Genomic DNA, 19878 nt, shown 5'->3' with positions numbered 1-19878 from the left:
ACGCACGCACACATACACAAAAATCAAACAAACACAAAACCAAGAAAAACAAAAAACAAAAAACAAAAAACAAAAAACAAAAAACAAAACAAAACAAAACAAAACAAAACAAAACAAAACAAAACAAAACAAAACAAACAAACAAACAAACATATACACAAACAAACAGGGCCCGGTTGCATGAAAGTCCTTAAATAATTTGACTTAGGGTTATCCCTGAGGGGGAAAAAATCCCTGAGGTAAGGGATTTCTTTAGGAGAGTTGCAACAAACGTCTTAAAGGGATAGTTCACCCAAAAATGAAAACTCTGTCATTAATTACTCACCCTCATGTCGTTCCAAACCTGTAAGACCTTCGTAAGACCTTTTCTTTGCACTCAAAAAGTATTCTCGTAGCTTTGCAAAACTGACGTTGAGCCACTGATGTCACATGGACTGGTAAAAAATATCTTAATTTGTGTTCCGAAGATGAACGAATGTCTTACGGGTTTGGAACGACATGAGGGTGAGTAATTAATGACAGAATTTCATTTTGGGGTGAACTAACCCTTTAACTGTCACCCTTACCTAAGTGTTTATACTAAGCGCTTCACGGTAGTTTCTGGCAACATACGGCAATGGGCGCCGCAGTTACTATAGTTACTACATCTCACAATAAACACATCTATGACAATAAACAGAACATAATGAAATACAAACCTAACCAACTAAAACACAGACAAACATTAAATAAACATGAGTGCTGCCCGTTTCTGCGCTGCTTTGTGTACAGTCGTTACGGAGGAAACCGCTTTGTTTCTGCAGTGAAAGCGCCTCCTGCTGACCAATGACGGAAAATTTACCAAATGTGAAAAAATGTTTTGACGCTGCAAACACGCAGAGTTGTAAATGTGAACAGGTGGACCGACAAGATAATGCATTATAAAATCTAAACAATTAAGACAAATTATATTTATATAGTTATTTAATGTAATAATTGATTAATAATAAGTGTTTAAATTGATATCATAATTGATACAACTCGTCCATTTACTTAAAACTTTTTGTTTTGTGAAAACCTGTAAGTCATGCTTTTTACAGTTATTTTACAGTTTAATATGTTACCATAGTCATTGCCCTACTGCGCTCATATGATATTTTATTTGTGCACGTCTTAAAAAATGTCTTAAGTCATACATTTGAGTTTAAAAATCCTGCAGATACTGAGTTTAAGATGACTTAAGGGAGCTTGTTTGGTAAATAAATAAATGTATTAAGGTGAAATGGTTACTAAGGACTTTGTAGCAACACTTAAGGGAACACTTAAATAATTAAGGGGAATACTTAATGGCAGCCTTAAGTTTCCTTAAGTTGACCCTTAGGTTTTTTTTCAACCCAAGTCATAGTCATTGCCCTACTGCGCTCATATGATATTTTATTTGTGCACGTCTTAAAAAATGTCTTAAGTCATACATTTGAGTTTAAAAATCCTGCAGATACTGAGTTTAAGATGACTTAAGGGAGCTTGTTTGGTAAATAAATAAATGTATTAAGGTGAAATGGTTACTAAGGACTTTGTAGCAACACTTAAGGGAACACTTAAATAATTAAGGGGAATACTTAATGGCAGCCTTAAGTTTCCTTAAGTTGACCCTTAGGTTTTTTTTCTTGCAACCCAAGTTTCACTAAGGGCTCCCTTAACCTTATAACTAAGGGATTTCTTAGCATAAGGCCTTTTAATGCAACCAGGCCCAGATCTTTACTGTGGTTAGATTGTTTTTCATCTTTCACTTTTATTGTGGATTTTAGCCTCCAGTCGCTATGACTGACAGGAAATTAGCCCAGCAGAGGCACTTGGACAGTTTGGAGGGACAAGATGGAGGCTGTGTACCGAAGGACAGAAATTGATATACAGACCTGGATTAAAGTTTATGATAAAGGGGTTCAGGTGATGTAACATGAGCATGATGGTGATCTGAGGCCATCACAGATGGCGGTGCACATGTCCTTCTCTCTCAATGCGTCATTCTGACTCTGAGCCCCAATCTGGGGGACACACTGGAGAAATCATGCCTGAAATGAGTCTCTGATGCAGGGGTCGACAGGGGACAGACGCCCCAATGGACCCACTGAATATCATTTATAAAGTGTGTGTGTGTGCATTCCGTCTACTCCTCTGCTCCCCTTCACGTGCCAGTAAAGCGTTACGGCGGACAGATGGTCATCTTGTCATCTTTTATTTTTCTTAGCGGCGGGTGGCACATGCTGTGTGTCCCTGATGAGTGTGCTCTCATCAACTCTGCCTTCCTGTGGTCAGCCAGCTGTATCAGGGGGGACAACAGTCGGGCTGGACGGACGCTAAGCTTGAGAACCTCTAACAAACCGAAGGAAGATACAGAAATAAATAGAGGAAGGAGGAGTGGGGATCTTATCGGTAGATGAAGAGGGCACAGGAAGTGAGCGCTGTATGTTGAATAGGCTATCACTGTCAGGAAGGCCATGAATAATTTATCAAGAGATCAAGTCCTGTTTGAATTGAAAGTGCTGTGCTGTGCTTACAGAGTGTGAACCAGAGAACAGCTTAAAATGTTCTCTAGTTAGAGAGAGATGAATACTCAAAATCATACTGCTGAAGAAATTTGAGTTGAATTACTGAAATAAATGAACTTTTCCACGACATTCTAATTCATTGAGATGCACCTGTATTTGATATAAAAAAACAACACTGAATGTGTGTCTCTGTACTTACGAGATTAGAGTAGATGGGCAGGTCCTTATAAGGGTTAATAAGGAGAAGAATGTGTCCAATGTAGGTCTGAAAAGACAAAGACGAAAAAAGTTAACATGGTTTACATTTTTACCAGTTTTAGCCTCAACATGCCCACAGTCTAATGACAAACACTGGCTGAAATCAATCATTTAATTGTGTTTGGTTGGTGCTACACAGCTTTTGGGATTGAAGGGCACACCTTTCTACTTCAAACTACTGTTGAGTTTATCAGGTTGATAAAGTGACAACTTGTCAGGATGAACTAATCACTGTTTTTTTAGACTTGTAAGATTAATGGCATCAAATATTTGAAAGATAATAAAGAGATAAAGACTAAAGTTTTGTTTGAGGCACTTAGTATAGATATGGTCAATTATATTTATATCATATTTATATTATATTATATTTATAGTCTAGATATGCACAATTATATTTATATCAGCTGCATATTTTTTTATGAGTGACACTATCATTCAAAAATCTGAGGTTGGTAAGATTTCTTAATGTTCTTGGAAAAAAAGGGCTCATACTCATTAATTTGGTAAATAAATAAATACAGCAAACAGTAATAATATTGTGAAATATTATTACAATGTAAAACAACCGTTTATTATTTTAATATATATTTAAAATGTAATTTATTCCTGTGATGCAAATCTGAAGTTTCAGCCGCATTACGCCAGTCTTCAGTGTCACATGATCCTTCAGAAATCATTCTGATATGCTGATTTGATGCTTGAGAAACATTAGTTATAATTGTCAATTCATATTTTTCATACATTTTTATACACTTACAAATTACACTTTTTTCAGGATTCTTTGATAAATAGTAAGTTACGAGGAACAGCGTTTGTTTGAAATACAAACTTTTGCAACATTACAAAAACCATGTCACCCTTAAACACCACATAATATTTCCTCCTGCAGCTGCAGTACAATGGCTCTCATGAGTCCTGAGGGTATCAGTACAGGTCAACTGCTAATTTATCTCTCAAGTGGGTCAGCTGCGCCAGCCTTATTTCTTGCTCCTGGTCAGATTACTCTATTACAAGCCCTGTTATCACTGAGACGACAGCAATGCCTCCTGGGAATAGAGGACTAGGTTGCTGTTGCGTTATACTAGTGTTCTCTCAATCACAGCCTGAAGGTCAGTAACCTTTTAGTTTCAGTTTCACAAATCTTTCACAGCACATCTGATGAATACGGACATACTTGGACTCTTTCTCAGAGAACATGTTTTACCCATTTACTATGACAAGACTTTCAGTCTTGTGTGAGATCAGAGATCAGAGAGCACTCTTTAGAGGTACTAGTTCATATTAGAGAATATCTAGAGGTGAATGAACTAAATAACTAACATCATCAGACTGGACTTCCTATCTGCTGAGGGAAACATGGATCAATCCCCTCTTATAAAGTGCACGTCTGGCATCTCTCACTCTTTCCATCTCTCTTGAAACGATTAGTAACCATCACCATCTCTATCCATCATTGCCATAATGACAGACATCATTAGATCCCATTACAGTGTAACACAAAAGCCCCCATCTCTGCTCTCTCCCTCCATATCGGCCTCAGTAGGGAGACATCATTACGGCCCATTGTAAAGTGTGGGAATAGCAGCGGCCATTAAGCATAGATTTGGCTCCGGTCATGAACGAGCACAGTGTGTAGTCGACAGCCAGGCATTACTGCCCGCGTGCAGCCATAGACCGCAGGCCTGCTCAAACGATCCACGGTGAGGAGGGAGATGAATATAGAGATGGATTTATTCCTTTAATCGTACTCTCATTGATTCACAAGAAAAGACAACTCTCCTTTAGGACAGAATAACAGACATGCAAGAATGGATGCTTTTCTGAATTGTCCACGCTATGAATTGCTCTTTCAGTGTACAATAACATACTAAAGCACATGTAAAGTACTCGATTATAATTTTAAGTTAAGGGTTATTCAATATTGCATTTAAAGTTAATGTATTTTAAATGTTCTAAATTTGAAAATTCATTGCAAATGTGCAAATATTTAAATACATGACACGATTTTCAATAGAAATGACATTAAAAGCACATTTTAGTGAACTATAAATGCTTGTCTGTACATCCGGCAGTACACTATCAATTTCTATGACAATAGAATTATGAAATCACATGAAGTCCTACTAAAGTGGGTCAAAAGGACTTAAGTTCAATTTACTGAAGACTTCTGTGAAAGTTTGAATGATGACGCAAATAAATAGTTAAGAGTTACGAGTCGATTCAAATCAACAGATCGTTAGTCAGGCAAGCCATTGTTAGTCACTTATATGAAAATGTAAGCCCGTCATTAACTGATATTACTCACAAAATATGTTCAATTCTGGGAGTCAGAAGAAAGTAGACAATTGTCATATAGAACTTAACCACCAGTGTTTGGAGCAAGAAACCTTAGCTAACATTGTACTGTACATAGACTTTGGTGGAAAAAATAATAATAATAAAATGCTAAAATGTAGAATATGACCCTTTAAATATAAATAGCAGAAATGGCATTGACAGTATCCATGGTGGCAGAGATAGAATCAAGAATAATTGAGTTAGTACAGCTGTAGGATTATAGTAGCATCAAGGCATATAATAAATGTCAGCAGCCAAGATTTATAGTAGCAACAGCCATTGTGGTAATAGTAGCAGTAACGACAGCAGCCGTTAACAGCGAGTCAATGTAAGAATGTCTTTTCATCTCCCCAGGGCTGGCTCAAGTCTTTGGCCTGAATACAGTGAGACCTAGAGGGCTGCCATCCAAATACCAGTCTCTGGCCACGCTACAAACAGAGGCCTTGGCCACTCTCCAAGACCTCACGACAAGAGATCCAGCAGCAATGTGTGTGTGTGTCAAAGGCACACTGGACCGGATGGCTTGGTGAAAGACCACAGAGTGTATGATAGAGGCCAGAATCCGGACATCAGCTCCATCCGAGTGAGTTAAGACAGAGAATGAAAGGCTCTTCCTGAACAGGCTAGACTGAGGGTTGGGTTCCTAACTGTGTGTTTATTCTCGATTTGAGGCTTTAGGAAGTGAGATGGTTAATACATATCTCACTAACCAACTGCATGCTTCATTATAGCCCAATGATTGTATATGTGTTTTTGTATTTACGTACATATATCTGGTCGTTAGCAAACCGCTTCTGCATCTCGTAGAGCAGACTGCTGTCTGTGAGCTCACTGAGGGATGCCAGGTCATCATTAGGAGCAGGAGGCATTAGTTTCACCTGGAACACAAAAAACATTCCTTATTATTAAGGCTGCTCCGATCAGGATTTTTGGGGCCGGTCACCGATCATCTATCACAGGAAGCAGTATCTGCTGATAAGATCACCGAGATCACTATTTATAGTGATGCTCCAATCAGGATTTTTACAGATATTCATTCAGGTATGTAATTTAATGTATTTTTATTGCATTTATTTGAAATAGAAAATTGTGTAACATACTAAAGGTCTTTACTATCACGTTTGATCAATTTAATTCACCCTTGCTAAATAAAAGTATTCAGCAAGTATTCAGTATAAAAAATAAAAATCTAAACTTTTCAACAGTAGTGTAAATGCATTGTAAATGTTGTCTAATCAATCAAATAGACGTGAAATCTACTTTCTCCTTCTTAAAATACACACATACACTTAAGCTTACATAGCACTGCAGGCCTGAGAGTAAGGGAACTCATTTTCCTGTTTCTTCAGAGGTCAGGGGTCACTCTCAGGGTGAGTGGGGTCAGCGTGTGCAGTGGGATAGATTACTGAGGCTCTCTACTTCCAAACTATGACTGATTCTACTTGCTGCTCTCCAATAGCAGGCCAGGACTTTCTCAAATGCATTAATCCCAAACCTGCTGTGGTGAGACGGGATTTTAAGTGTATTAGATGTTACTCGTTTCTCTCTATTACCCGTTGGGAACAAGACAAATCACTCTGAATGTGCAAGATCAGTATAGAATGCAATTGCTTTGTGCTAGTGAATGTATAGGATTGGTTCAGTTTATAGATTCTTGTGCATATTTAAGCTATATTATAAAACCTAGCCTTCCAGGGTAGCATCCAACCTAAAATACTACCTATGATGCCTTACATGGCGTACTCTACATGTAAGCGTGTCACTGTGTTTTGGAACAAAGCTTGCATGATATACAGTATAATGCTTTGTTTCAGATGAATGACCAAAATGCACACTATATACTTTTGTATACATTCTTTAGAGGACAACTCTCCTCTGACCTGCTCCAGTTTTCCTGCAGCACTGGGATAGGATCCATCCAGCCCGTTATCAAGTGAAGGCTGCCGTGTCAGAGCTCCTCCTGAGTCCCTGAACATGGCCTCCTTCTCCAACAAACTGTCCCTCCTAGAGATGGGTAGAGCCATAGCAGCCCTGAAGGAAGTAAAAAATAAAAAATAAAAAGGAAATCAATATCAACAAAATCCATCTTTGCACTGCCATGGTGGCACAGAATCTGCATCTGAAGTGGAATTTAGGTGCATTCACACAGATCGTTTAATGCAGCTCAGAGGTGGCATAAATGCATTTACGCTGCAATTACAATGGCCTAAATAATACTATAAGAAAGCTTTAAAATGTTGAATATATAAATATTAAATGATTAAAAAATTTAATGGTACTTTAAATATGAAAATAAAAACACCATCATTGAATCATTCATTCAAACGATTCATTCATAATAGCCGATTCATTCAGGACCGAAGCAAGTAAATGAATTGATAAATGGGTCACTGAATCATTTACTCAACTGATTTGCTCAAAAACGCTGATTCATTCAGTAACAAAACAGAATGTGTGTTTCTCGGAGATGCACAATGTTTTGCTGTTGCTTATTAATGTTTTATTTAAAGAACTTTTGGTGACACTGCTGATATTATTAGGTAAAAAGAAAAAAAAACTTTAATATTGAATAACTATAACATGCTAAAATGTACAGTATATTTATTCATACTGGAGAATTATCTTGAATTTTGGGACATTTTTAGTCACTGGCGGCATTATCTCAAGCCCCTGTTAATTTCCAATCCTGATATAATTATATCATTTGACTATATACCTACTAGCCTGAGTAGTTTTTTTTTAGCCTGAATGTCAGTCTAAATTTGCTAATCACTAATCACTTCCTGCTGACATCTGAACTCTCTCAAATCTAGAGTGTTCAAGTCCATGGATTAGCAACACATTCTCTGAATCAGAAACTGTAACCACTGTCTGTAACCACTGTACATACAATTTCTTTACAGGCAGGCTGCTGTCCTGGTTGGCCTCTGTGCAGTGCTCTTCTGATTGTGGAGGCAGAGCCGAGGGGTCTGTCTGTCTCTGTACCCAGAATTCCTCTGCTCTCATCAGCATTTCTGCAATCTGCTCAGTAGCAGCCAAATCTGTAAAAACCAAAGTCATAGTGGGTCAGTGTAGAAATCATCTTACTGGAAGTCAAAAGTGATTTTTCAGTTGTAGCCGAAGGTTAAAAATAAACAAAGAAAAAGCTCAGTTTCATCATGATGCAAACCAACTAGAGATGAATTTGGTTTCAAAGAATCTTTTTTTGTTTTGTTTTAAGTAAGCATCTTCAACATATGAAGGAAGGAAGAACAGTGACTGAGCTATTCCTTCTCAAAAAGAACAGTTCTATCTCTACTAAATATTATTAGTGACTAAAGACAGCATTTATAATATCATTTTGAGCCATGATTTTCCCTGGGGTCCAATCGATTTACTCCCTCATTCCCTCTGTAGCTCAGCCCCTGCTGTTCCTCACATGGATGTGGCCATACTGAGATGGGCATTGAGCCCTGCTGCAGATTGATCCATCTGTGCTCTGATCGGGGGTCGGGGAGGAAGATAACCCGTCCCCCCATGATAGGAACCAGCCTTTTGTCTTTCTTACTGCAGGAAAGTGACACCCAAGAGAACGATCCTCCAATCACACACATTCTCTCTGAAAGTCAGATATATACACTGCTCTCTAAAGAGACTTTAAGTGAGAAGAAAGGATTTACTTTGGCACTGCGTTTCATCCCAGGTCATCCTTAAGATACTTGAAGCAAAATTGCATAAGATACTAAGACTAAGAATCTTGATTTATTTAAATTTTTTTCAAAACAAAACAACGGCATACTATTTGCTAATAAATATGTACAGTGGTGTATTTCATTTCACATGCAAACAGGGTTTTTAAATAGTAGCCCAAAAGGCTTATCAGTAAGAAAAGAGCTCATTTAATTGCTAATGTCAGAGAAAGACTGGAAAATGGTCATAAAAATGTTGTTAGACTGTTTTGTGCAAAAAACCTGGGACCTTAGGGGGGGAAATGTAAAAACCATTATAATTTAGTTTCACGTAACTATTTTCCATCCTATCTCTGACACTTACAGATGCTGTTTAAGTTATTGTACCAATATGTAAACGACCTCTCTAAATGATTAATTGCAAGAATGACTCTTGGCATGTAGAGTCTGCACTGTAGTTTATAAAATAAACTGTACAAAATATTAGTAATTTTTAGATTGGTCCGTAAACATACTACTAAATGCTAAAAACCTGCTAATTGGTTATTAGTAAGTTACCTTGCTGTATACAGTGAAACCACTGCATTACATGTAATTTTACTGTAAAAAAAAAACTGTCAAATTGATGGTTTTTGGAATGAAATACTATGAATTACCAGATAATTTATGGTGTAAAAACAGTGAAAGGACATTCTACATAAGACAATGGCCATGTTTTTTTTTTTTACAGTTCAGGTAACTTGGTATATCATTAAAAAATATATATGGTTGTGAGTTGTAAAATATACAGGCACCACTATGCCATCCCGTAATACAAAACATTGTCACTTTATTTTGTTAAGATGAATTTCTGGCAAACACAGCTTCCGGAATAACAGCCCTAGCAATGCCAAGATCATGGGTTTGATTCACTGGTTACTGACAAAAATGTATATGCTTTAAATGCAGTGAAAATCACTTTGAATAAAAGGGTCTACCAAATGTTTAAATGTACAGAAACAGTAAAATGTGGAATGAGTAAATGTCTACATATCAAAACTTATTCTACTTGGCGGTGACATAGACAGTGATATATTAATGACACAAAAACACAGCAAATCTTTTTTTTTTTTTTTTGAAAAGAGCAAAATCTTGTTTCTCAATATTTCCCTTTAAATCTCTTGGCTTCAATTAGCTGTGACAGCAGTTGTTATATTAACCATCCAAACGTAGTGGAAGCAGTTTCACAGACATCAGCACAGAAGCAAACAGAGAAAGAGAACTGAATGAATCTGCCCAGCTATGAAATATTCACATTCAACAGGAAGCTCTAGAGAGGAAGAACAGTCTAACACACTTAAACTCAGGGGCACAAATGTGTAACACATCCCTGACAAGTTTGGTTTCAGCTATATTCTGTGTGAAAGTCACAGAGATGTACTATGTATTCAGTAATATAAGGAATGCGAGCAGATTCTGCAGCCATTTGGTAGATGTAATATCCACTTGGGCTGGGCTGATATTAATAGTTAAGTCTTTCGATAATAGTTGATACACATCTCACCATTCATATTGTAGGGCAGTGGTTCTCAAACTTTTTACAGCGGCGTACCCCTGGGGCATTTAACATTCTTCTGCGTACCCCCCCCCCTCTCTTCCACTTAGACCACAGTTACACCTTTTCTAAGGACAATATTTGCCCCCTTAAATTGATTTACAGGTGCATTTTTTTTACCTTTATAGAGGCAAATATTTTCTATCCTTATTAATTGTATGTCATGTTTAATGTTATATTCTTAACATTCCATTACTTGTATTATTAATATAATAAATAAAGCAATAAATTATGGCAAATCGAAGTGATACTTGTAGATTTAAAAATAAAACCGCCAATAGGTGGCGGCAAGTCGCTGTCTTAATGAGCCAGGCGTCGTGTCATTCATTCAGTAACGAAGCAAAATGCTGTAGTTATGAATGCGTTATTAATCATTGACTTTCCGAATCGTTCAAAGCCGGAGATTTGTTCACTAACTAAACACCACTTGCTTTTAGACTCACACCAGATGATACGGATTTCGTTGGAACTATTATTATTTCGTTGCAAAATATAACAAACATGACAATATTCTGTTTAAAATGTAGGCTACATTTAAAATGTAAAATGTTCACTTAATATTACCTTTTTTGTTGAACTGTTGTAAAAAATGTAATGGCACATTTGCCATCGTTTGGATATTCAGGGAAATGTCTGATATGTCTGATATATTCAGGGAAATGATACAGAGTGTGTCTGTATCGAAGACAGTTTAAAATCGATCTCAGTCCGTGTCAATATTTGCTCTTCATGCTATTAGGTGAAGATCTACTTTAAAGATACATTGAAAAGCAGCGCGATTTGCTAAATCAGCATATTCAGCGGGCATCCTATATGCACGCTGCTTGTGTGGATGCAGTCAGTTTTGACCGCTAAAGATGATAATCGTTGCCTGGGTTGCGTACGTATATGTGGGGCGGAGCTATCAAAATAGGGGCAAGACCCGTAAGAATAATAGTAGTCCAAGGCACTCGAATCTTATTCAAACATTTTTTAAAAAGCCTTTATTTCATCATGGCTATAAGTTTTAAGAATAGGTGACAAGTGCACACCTACGCGTTGCGGCTATTTTGCCTTCGTCAGGGTGTGACATATAGGGGCAAGACCCTTTTGGGGTAGGGGCGTGTTTGTTTTGGTGATTTCAAATATCAACATTGGCTACCAGAAATCACTTACTCTGCCTTTAAATGAATGCCAAAACTCAGAATTTTGTTCGCGTACCCCGCTCCGTCATCTCACGTACACCCAGGGTATACGCGTACCCCAGTTTGAGAACCACTGTTGTAGGGTATCAGACCGAATCAGACAATTTAAGATTCAATCAAGAACATGGTTGAAACACGAGGAGCCGAATTCAACAGAAAGGCCCAAGACGACAGGATATTCGTAAATCAGATCCTAGCGCCAGCCAGTCTGAAGCAAGCCTAACCAACCAACTCTTTCACAGAACAGCTTGCAACATTAACACAAAAGAACAACCCATGATGTGTGATGATTGATGACATGTCGTCAAGAATCAATCAGAATCACACTTCAAGTGAGAGTGTATTTTCGGACCGTAGCTTCAGCCAGGGAGAGAATGTTGCTTTGACACAGCTAGTGTACGTTTAGTGCACTTGACTTATAAGAGTAACATTTCACTCTTAGGAAAAAATAAAAAATAAATAAAATAAAATACTGCACCATGGTACTTACTGGCACTTCAGAGATTGTCTTGTTACAGTATTACAATAGTTTCCGTTTTTTTTAAAAGCAAAACATTTATATATTTTTTCCATTTTTTTTTTTCTTTTATATACATTTTTTCTGTAACAGTATATTAAAAATGTTAAATGTATACTTTTATACTACCATTCAAAAGTTTGAGGCCAATGAGAATTTGTAATAATGTAAAAAATAGATAAATCACATATTGTATAAAGAAAATTCACCCCATATTAGGACCATTAAGAATTGTTTTTTGTATTTGTAACATTTGTAGCATATTTTGTCCTTAATTCTCATCGAAAAAAAAAATCATGATTGTAAAATGAATGTACAGTATTTACTGAACAGCCTTACATTCACTGTACTACAATATTTTTGACTAATACAGTAAAAATAAACTATATTGTAATGAAAGTCTGATAATCATCAAGAATGGTATTATTCTTATTCTTCTTATTGTTGTTGTTGTAACATTTAAAATAAATCCATGTAAACTGTAAAAAAAAAAAAAAAAAAAAAAAAAAAAGGTAAAAAGTTTTTTTTTTAGTTATTTTTTATTTTTATTTTTTATACTTTGTGGTGAAACATGACCAGTGTTTGTACCTGAGGGCTTGTCCTGGTTGCAGTTCAGGAGAGTAGGATCTGCTTTGTGCTTCAACAGCTGGCTCACAATGTGGCTCTGTAGGGACACAAACACACGCACACACATCTCCATGACTTGAGAGGAACTCAAAGAGAATACTAAAAATTATAGGTCACATCTTAAAGACGTCTGCATCCATCAGCTCTGAGTCTAAATCTACAACATCAGCTGCCAGATCAGTTCTGCTCCTGCCTCCAGTGCCAAACATTTGCCAAAACCTCACATTCACACCCTCAGCACTGTGTTCATTAGCTACAGCCTGCACACAGATATACAGCTATATTTATCTACATTTGTTTACTTTAATTCTGTTTAATTCTGTTACTGTGCCTCTGTTTGCTTTACGAACACATAGACAGGCACTATATCACAGTATTTCAGAGTCCAACACACTAGAGTTGTGCTGCAGGACTCTGTGTGACTGTGTGTGCATAGCATGCATGACGTGAAGGCATGGTTTTGATGTATTATGCAAGTATGTATGTGTATGTGTGTCCAAAAACAGCTTTAGGGAGTAGGGATGTAACGGTATGAAAATTTCTTATGATTATATTGACCAAAATTATCACGGTTCTCAGTATTATCACAGTATTGTTCAAATGTGCTGGAGATGTTCAAAAAGCACCAACACATAAATCACTTCACGTTTTATATTTAAAAATCAACAAACAACAAATAAAATTACTTTTTGTTTGCATAATCACCATAAAAAGGTAAACCTCACATTTCAGCCTTTAAATTAAGAAAAGAGTTAAGTCAAAATGATAATTGATTAATACATTATTATATGTATTTTATCTGCTCCATAAATAATTCTAAATGCTTATCTGAATTGTTTAAATGTGTAGAATCCACATAAGCTTGCTTTTCATCAACCGGTCAAAATGTACAGCAGGGCATGCAAATTCGGTCCGTTTTTGACCAGACAGAAACTGCACACAGGCTGAATGTTAATATAAGTCTCTGCAAATCCACTCGCTGACAGCAGGTGGCGCTTATGGAAAAGCTGTTTCCCGTAAACTCCGTGGACAAAGCAGTATTGCAAATAAGAACACTTCCTTTAGGTATTACATGGAGCGAAGATGAAAACAAAATGCCATTGAATCGCTTCTGAAGACAGTCAGAACCTTCAGAGGAACATTCATATAATAAATACATTCATATATTCATTTGTATAATTCCCTTAGCACTCTTTTAAAACCTCCCAGCTTTTCCGCCCTGTTTTCACTCAAAACGAAACTACTCTGCTGTGCTGTGCTGTGCTGTGCGCACGTGAGACTGTTACTTAAAACTGTGCTTTATGCTGGACAGTATTTATTTATCGTGAGGTGTTCAAATTGCGGTAATCTAATACGGTTTTAATGATAATTAAAATATGAAATGGTAATACTAACCGTCGGGAATTTTATCATGATTTATCGTCAAACCGGTAATCGTTACATCCCTACTAAATACAACAGAATAACTTGCCAGATGGCTGACTTCATTAGAAATGGCAATATTACAAGGTTAAAGCTGAAGTGTGTGATTTGTTTAATGTTGAATACGTATCTCAGCTTACAGACATACAGTGGTGTGTGCTGGTGTGTTTTGGATCATTGTCCTGCTGCAGAACCCAAGTTCTGCAGCAGGACAGAAAAGCTTGAAGATCAAGACAAACAGTCAATCAGACACATGCTTTGCCAGCTTTTATTTTGCCTGTTTCTCATAATATAATCAAAGGTGTTACTTCGACAAGAGTGTGTCACTGTCTCGCACTGCCTTTTAACAATCAAGGCTTTTGTTTAAAAAAAATCACCCACCACAGTGGCTGGTAAATATCGCATATTTACTTACCACTGAGTAAAAAAAAATAGTGTATTCCCACCGTTTACAATGCTCTCCACTGTTTACTGCATGTACTGTTCAGATAACGGTGTTTCCAGCTAACACTGTATGATGATGCTCAAACTGAAGCGATTGCAGCATGGCAGTTCTGCTTAGTCACACAACCATCTGCAGTGTTAATGACTGACTCAATGTGTCTGTCTGTGTGTGTGTGTGTGTGTGTGTGTGTGTGTGTGAGAGAGAGAGAGAGAGAGAGAGAGAGAGATTCTACCCTGCTGCAATTAATTATAGATGTGGGCAGAGAAAACATCTCTCTAAGTGTGTTTATTATTTGCGCGCGTGTGTGTGTGTGTGTGTGAGAGAGAGAGAGACTACAGATCAAACACTATTCCTTGCAATCTCAGACCACCCTCCACAAACAAATACTAATTAGATTTGGTATTTGGACATAATACTATTCTTTTTGGACAAGTGCCTTGGTAATATCACTGTACTCTCCAAAGTACCCTGGGAATACATAATGATATACTTTATCAAGATAGGAACTATAATGTCATATCTACCAGAGTCACAGTAATTTTTGTAACTGTCAGCAATATAGTAGAAGACAGCCTCACACTCGCTCTTGATTCTCTAGAGGTCCTATAGACCTTGACCACCGAAATGGTGCTGTCGTTGGTGCCAGGGCTCAGTCAATGGATTTGAAAAACTGACTTCAAAGTCAGAGGATACAGTAACTGACCGCTGTAATCTGCCCACCAAGATAACATGTCACAGATACAGTTTACAATAGAGTTTAAAATATTTTATTAATGTTTTATGGAGAGAAAAAAGTATCTTTGTTCAACAAGGCTGTGTTTATTTGATCAAAAATATTTTAAAAAGTAATATTGTAAAAATATTATTAAAAATGTCATTCATTCTGGTAATTATATTATTCCTGAATTTTCAGCATCATTACTCCAGTCTTCAGTGTCACATGACCCTTCAGAAATCATTCTAATATGTGACCCTGGACTCTTAAATGTAAATTTTTCGAAATTGAGATTTATACATCATCTGAAAGCTGGATAAATAAGCTTTCCATTGATGTATGGTTTGTTAGGATAGGACAATATTTGGCAGAGAATACCACTATTTGAATATCTGGAATCTGAGGGTGCAAAAAAAATCTAAATATTGAGAAAATCGCCTTTAAAGTTGTCCAAATTAAGTCCTTAGCAATGCATATTACTAATCAAAAATTAAGTTTTGATATATTTACAGTAGGACATTTGCAAAATATCTTCATGGAACATGATCTTTATTTAATATCCTAATGATGTTTGACATAAAAGAAAAATGTATAATTTTGACCCATGCAATGTATTTTTGGCTATTGCTACAAATATACCCCAGCGACTTAAGACTGGTTTTGTGGTCGTTGTCACATAAGATGATTTGCTGCTCAAGAAACACTGCTTATTATAGTTGTTAATATTTTTTGGGAAACTGTAAAAGCTTTTATTTATTTATCTTATTTTTTTTCCCCCTAGGACTTTCTGATGAATGGAAAGTTCAAAAGAACAACATTTATTTAAATTAGAAATATTTTGTACCATTATAAATGTCTTTACTGTTACTTTTGACACATTTTAATACATACTTGATAAAGAAAAAATGTCTTAATAAATAAATAAATAAAATTATCTAAATTGCATAACCCAAACTAGTGTATGTGTCTTAAGAACTTAGTTTAAGAACTGTTCCATACAGAGCCCCTAAATGGACATGGCGACGGGGTAAAAAAAAAAAAAAAAACATGGGAGGAAAAATTACATTTCAATGCCAACCCAGGCTCATTGGAAATACATGCTTGTGGTGACATTTCTGCAACACCGATATTACGTACCTTACTGCATGTTTTGCGGCAATTTCAAAGTGAAATGTCCAGTGAGTGGCACTTAAACGATCATTCAATATGTGACACGTTTTTATTACATTGATACAGGCACGTATTGCTGCGTTGCTTCAGGTACATATTGTGGCAGTTCAGAATTCAAATGTCCGGTGAGTGTCGCCAAAAGTTAATGTTCTATGGTGTTGGAAATACCCCCTACACCAAACCCAATCCTAAACTCACCCGATAGTGTTAAAGAATGCAAAAATTATATAAAAATGCATTCGCTGAAGTAATCATGCTATTTTAACTTCCTTCTACGTGGGTATTTAGTATTGATTTTCAAATGTTGCAGCATGTAAACATTGTTTTGAAGTCATAATACAATATTGTGCAATGAATTGTGTGAAATTAGGGTTTCCTAATCAAAACTCTAGCCCTGTAAATCATACTTTTTGTGGAAAGGAATAAAAGCTGTAGGAGTTTTACTGCCTCTTGTTTTAATTCCAACTGGAAACAGCAACGATTCGTACGTATCTCTCTTTTTAATTTTTCTATAACCATGTCCCCTTAGGGGCTCTGAAGTTGAGGCTCCAGCACCAGCATCATGTTAGTAGAAAATGGATAAGAAATGGAGAGAAAAACTAAACCATGCACTGGGCTGCAAATGTGCTAACAAAAACCTTAACCTCACAAAAGAAAGAGGGGAGGAAAAAGGAAAACAGAATGGTGTGTATGTAGGCAAGAGTATCCTGAGGGACAAAAAGAACACAGGAGAAGAAAGAAGGAATTCTATTCATCAGCAACCTGAAACATTGTCAAATATTTGACCATGTCAGCAGGTTCGTCCTTTCCTCTAGAAATCAATCTCCTCTAGCACAAGCGCTGTTATTCAACTCATATAAAACACATTAGTACTTCATATGATCCTCAAAGCTCGAGTGCATCTGGCAGAGATTTGGTAAGATCAATGCAATGCTGAAGTCGCATTAATCAAAAACAGGAAGGGAGGGTGAATTAATGAACTGTATTTGGTCTACGATAACTCTAATGTCAATACATTCCACTGACCGTGAACAGCAATCTGATAAAAGGGCTAAACACAAAAGCACAGGAAATATAGCACATTACACTCATGCAAATTAGCCAGAACATTTGTTGTGTCCAGGGGTCAGCAACCTTTTTGACACCAAGTGCAATAGAAATAAACAAACAATAAATAAATAAATGTAATTATTTTTATTGTATGCATGTGTTTATTTGTATAGCACATCAAATTAATATAATATGCATTTATTTATTCTACTAAAATAAATTAAAACATGCGTTTATTCGTATGACACTATGAATTAATGTAATATGTATTTTATTTATATCTTTAAAGACGGAATTACTGCAAGAGACAGCTTGGCATGTAAATCTTTTTTTTTTTTTTTTTTACTTTTTACTTTATTTAAATATTTTTAAGTTTATTTATAGATTTGTTTATTAATTTGTATAGCTCTACAAATTAAATGTAATTTGCATTTATTTTATGTTTATCTTTAATTAAAGGAAGAATTACTGCAAAAGACAGTTTGGCATGCAAATGCATTATATTAATTTGCAGTGCAAAACAAAATAAAATAACAGATGAAATTAAATTATCACTGAGAGAGGTTTGGCATGTAAATACATTCCTAAAATACCTGAAGAAAATACCATCAATCATGTGCCTAAAGTTGCAAAGCACTGGTTCAGTCCACATTTGACTGTGATTTCAAAAGTCAGTGTCCATCAGGAAATGATATGTACCTGCCCATATTTGGCAGCCAGATGTAAGGGTGTCCAGTAGTTGTTGTCAGACACCTGGACGTCTGCCCCGTTCTCCAGCAGCACAGACACCACCTCCTTATAACCACTGGCACTGGCGATGTGTAGCTGCAAACACAGACAAACACTTCACATGTGATGTTTCATTTGGCCAAAATCCTTCCCATTCAAATCACCATCTGTACACATTACTCAGACTGTGTCATATTTAGAGATCAGAACGGTTACACATTTTGAGATTCATGTATTTTCTCACCAGCGTGACCCCGTCATCATTCTGTTGATTGACACTGCCCCCGCTGCTGACCAGCTGCCTCACGTCAGACAACATGGTGGATGAGCGCTGGGTCTTCATCTGGTGCATAGAGCTCATGTCCACTCCTAATAAATGCACAGACAGGTATAGAACTGAGATGCAGATGACGGACACGCAGGAGTTCGGGACAGAAGTCACATGACAGAGCTTTTATTCGTCAGTGTATGGGATCAGATGGGATGGGATCTCTCTCGGTGTCCTAATTTTGTGTCAACTGGAGGATATATTCTTCAGTTTCACATGTCAAACAGTGCTCTATTAGACAAAGCATAAGATCAGCAGTAGCAGAAGACGTGGAGTAGGCCGTCCTGAGATAGTGAGAGTCTTGACTGTAATGATAAACGAACTCTGTGACAGCAGCCCAGAGAAGCGTGTCCGTTTCTCTGGATCTCGCCGATTGATTAGCAGGCTAAAGTAACTCTTACTGTATCCGGCATGTGAGCTGACAGAATGGATGACTGTTAACAACACGGTTGAACAGTATGACTGTATATGCAGTTCAGTCAGTAGAAATATATCTGTGTGGTTATCAGATGGCAGAACTGCTTTGTTATTTACACATGTGAGCAATGGGAAACATGGTGTCACACAAAAATCTATACCAGAAAGTGTCCTACACAAGACGAGATGAAAAAGAACTGCTGCAGTTTCAGTCAACACAGAGCAAAAATGTCCTACCATCTAATGAAGCATTTGAGAATTTAATGATTTAATTTAAATTTTTTATTTTTATTTTAACTCTTTAATTTTTTGATTCTCTGGAAACAGTGTATGCAATTTGAATCTGAAACAAACAGAAATAAATGAAATAAAAAACGTAAATACAGGTAAATATAGGTGAAAATACACTAATGATCACAAGTATGGGGTCGATTGATTGATTGATTGATTAAAATTAATACTTTTAAGCAAGGATGCATTAAATTGATCAAAAGTGACAGTAAAGATATTTATAATGTTACAAAATATTTCTATTTCACAAATTATTTTCTTCTGAACTTCAAAAAATTCTGAAAAAAATGCATAAAAATATTAAGCAGCATAAATGTTATCAACATTGATAATATTTCATGAGCAGCAAACATTTTTTAGGATGATTGCTGAAGGATCATGTGGCACTGAAGACTGAAGTAATGATGCTGAAAACTCAGCTTTGCATCACATTATATTTTAAAATATATTCAAATAGAAAAGTTATTTTAAATCGTAATAATATTTCACAGTATTACATCTTACTGTATTTTTGATCAAATAAATGCAGCCCTGGTGAGCATAAAAGACTTCTTTAAAAAAAAAAACACACACATATATATATATATATATATATATA

The 19878-nt window shown here is 36.4% G+C and overlaps 1 protein-coding gene across 1 annotated transcript in view; it reads right to left on the bottom strand.

Annotated features, from left to right (window-relative positions):
* The window catches only part of LOC107721565 (unconventional myosin-XVI-like), a 153451-nt gene that overhangs the window by 115139 nt on the left and 18434 nt on the right, over positions 1-19878 (bottom strand). Inside the window, 7 exon segments of the mRNA XM_016529652.1 lie at positions 2728-2793; positions 5891-6001; positions 7004-7154; positions 8014-8164; positions 12675-12750; positions 18215-18340; positions 18489-18613. Coding sequence (XP_016385138.1) covers positions 2728-2793; positions 5891-6001; positions 7004-7154; positions 8014-8164; positions 12675-12750; positions 18215-18340; positions 18489-18613 — 806 coding nt within the window.

The sequence above is a fragment of the Sinocyclocheilus rhinocerous genome, unplaced genomic scaffold (genome assembly GCF_001515625.1).
Source record: "Sinocyclocheilus rhinocerous isolate Xijiao unplaced genomic scaffold, SAMN03320098_v1.1 scaffold30, whole genome shotgun sequence".
NCBI lineage: Eukaryota > Metazoa > Chordata > Actinopteri > Cypriniformes > Cyprinidae > Sinocyclocheilus > Sinocyclocheilus rhinocerous.
Note: the sequence above shows the minus strand (reverse complement) of the source record. Positions and strands in the feature narration are given on the sequence as shown.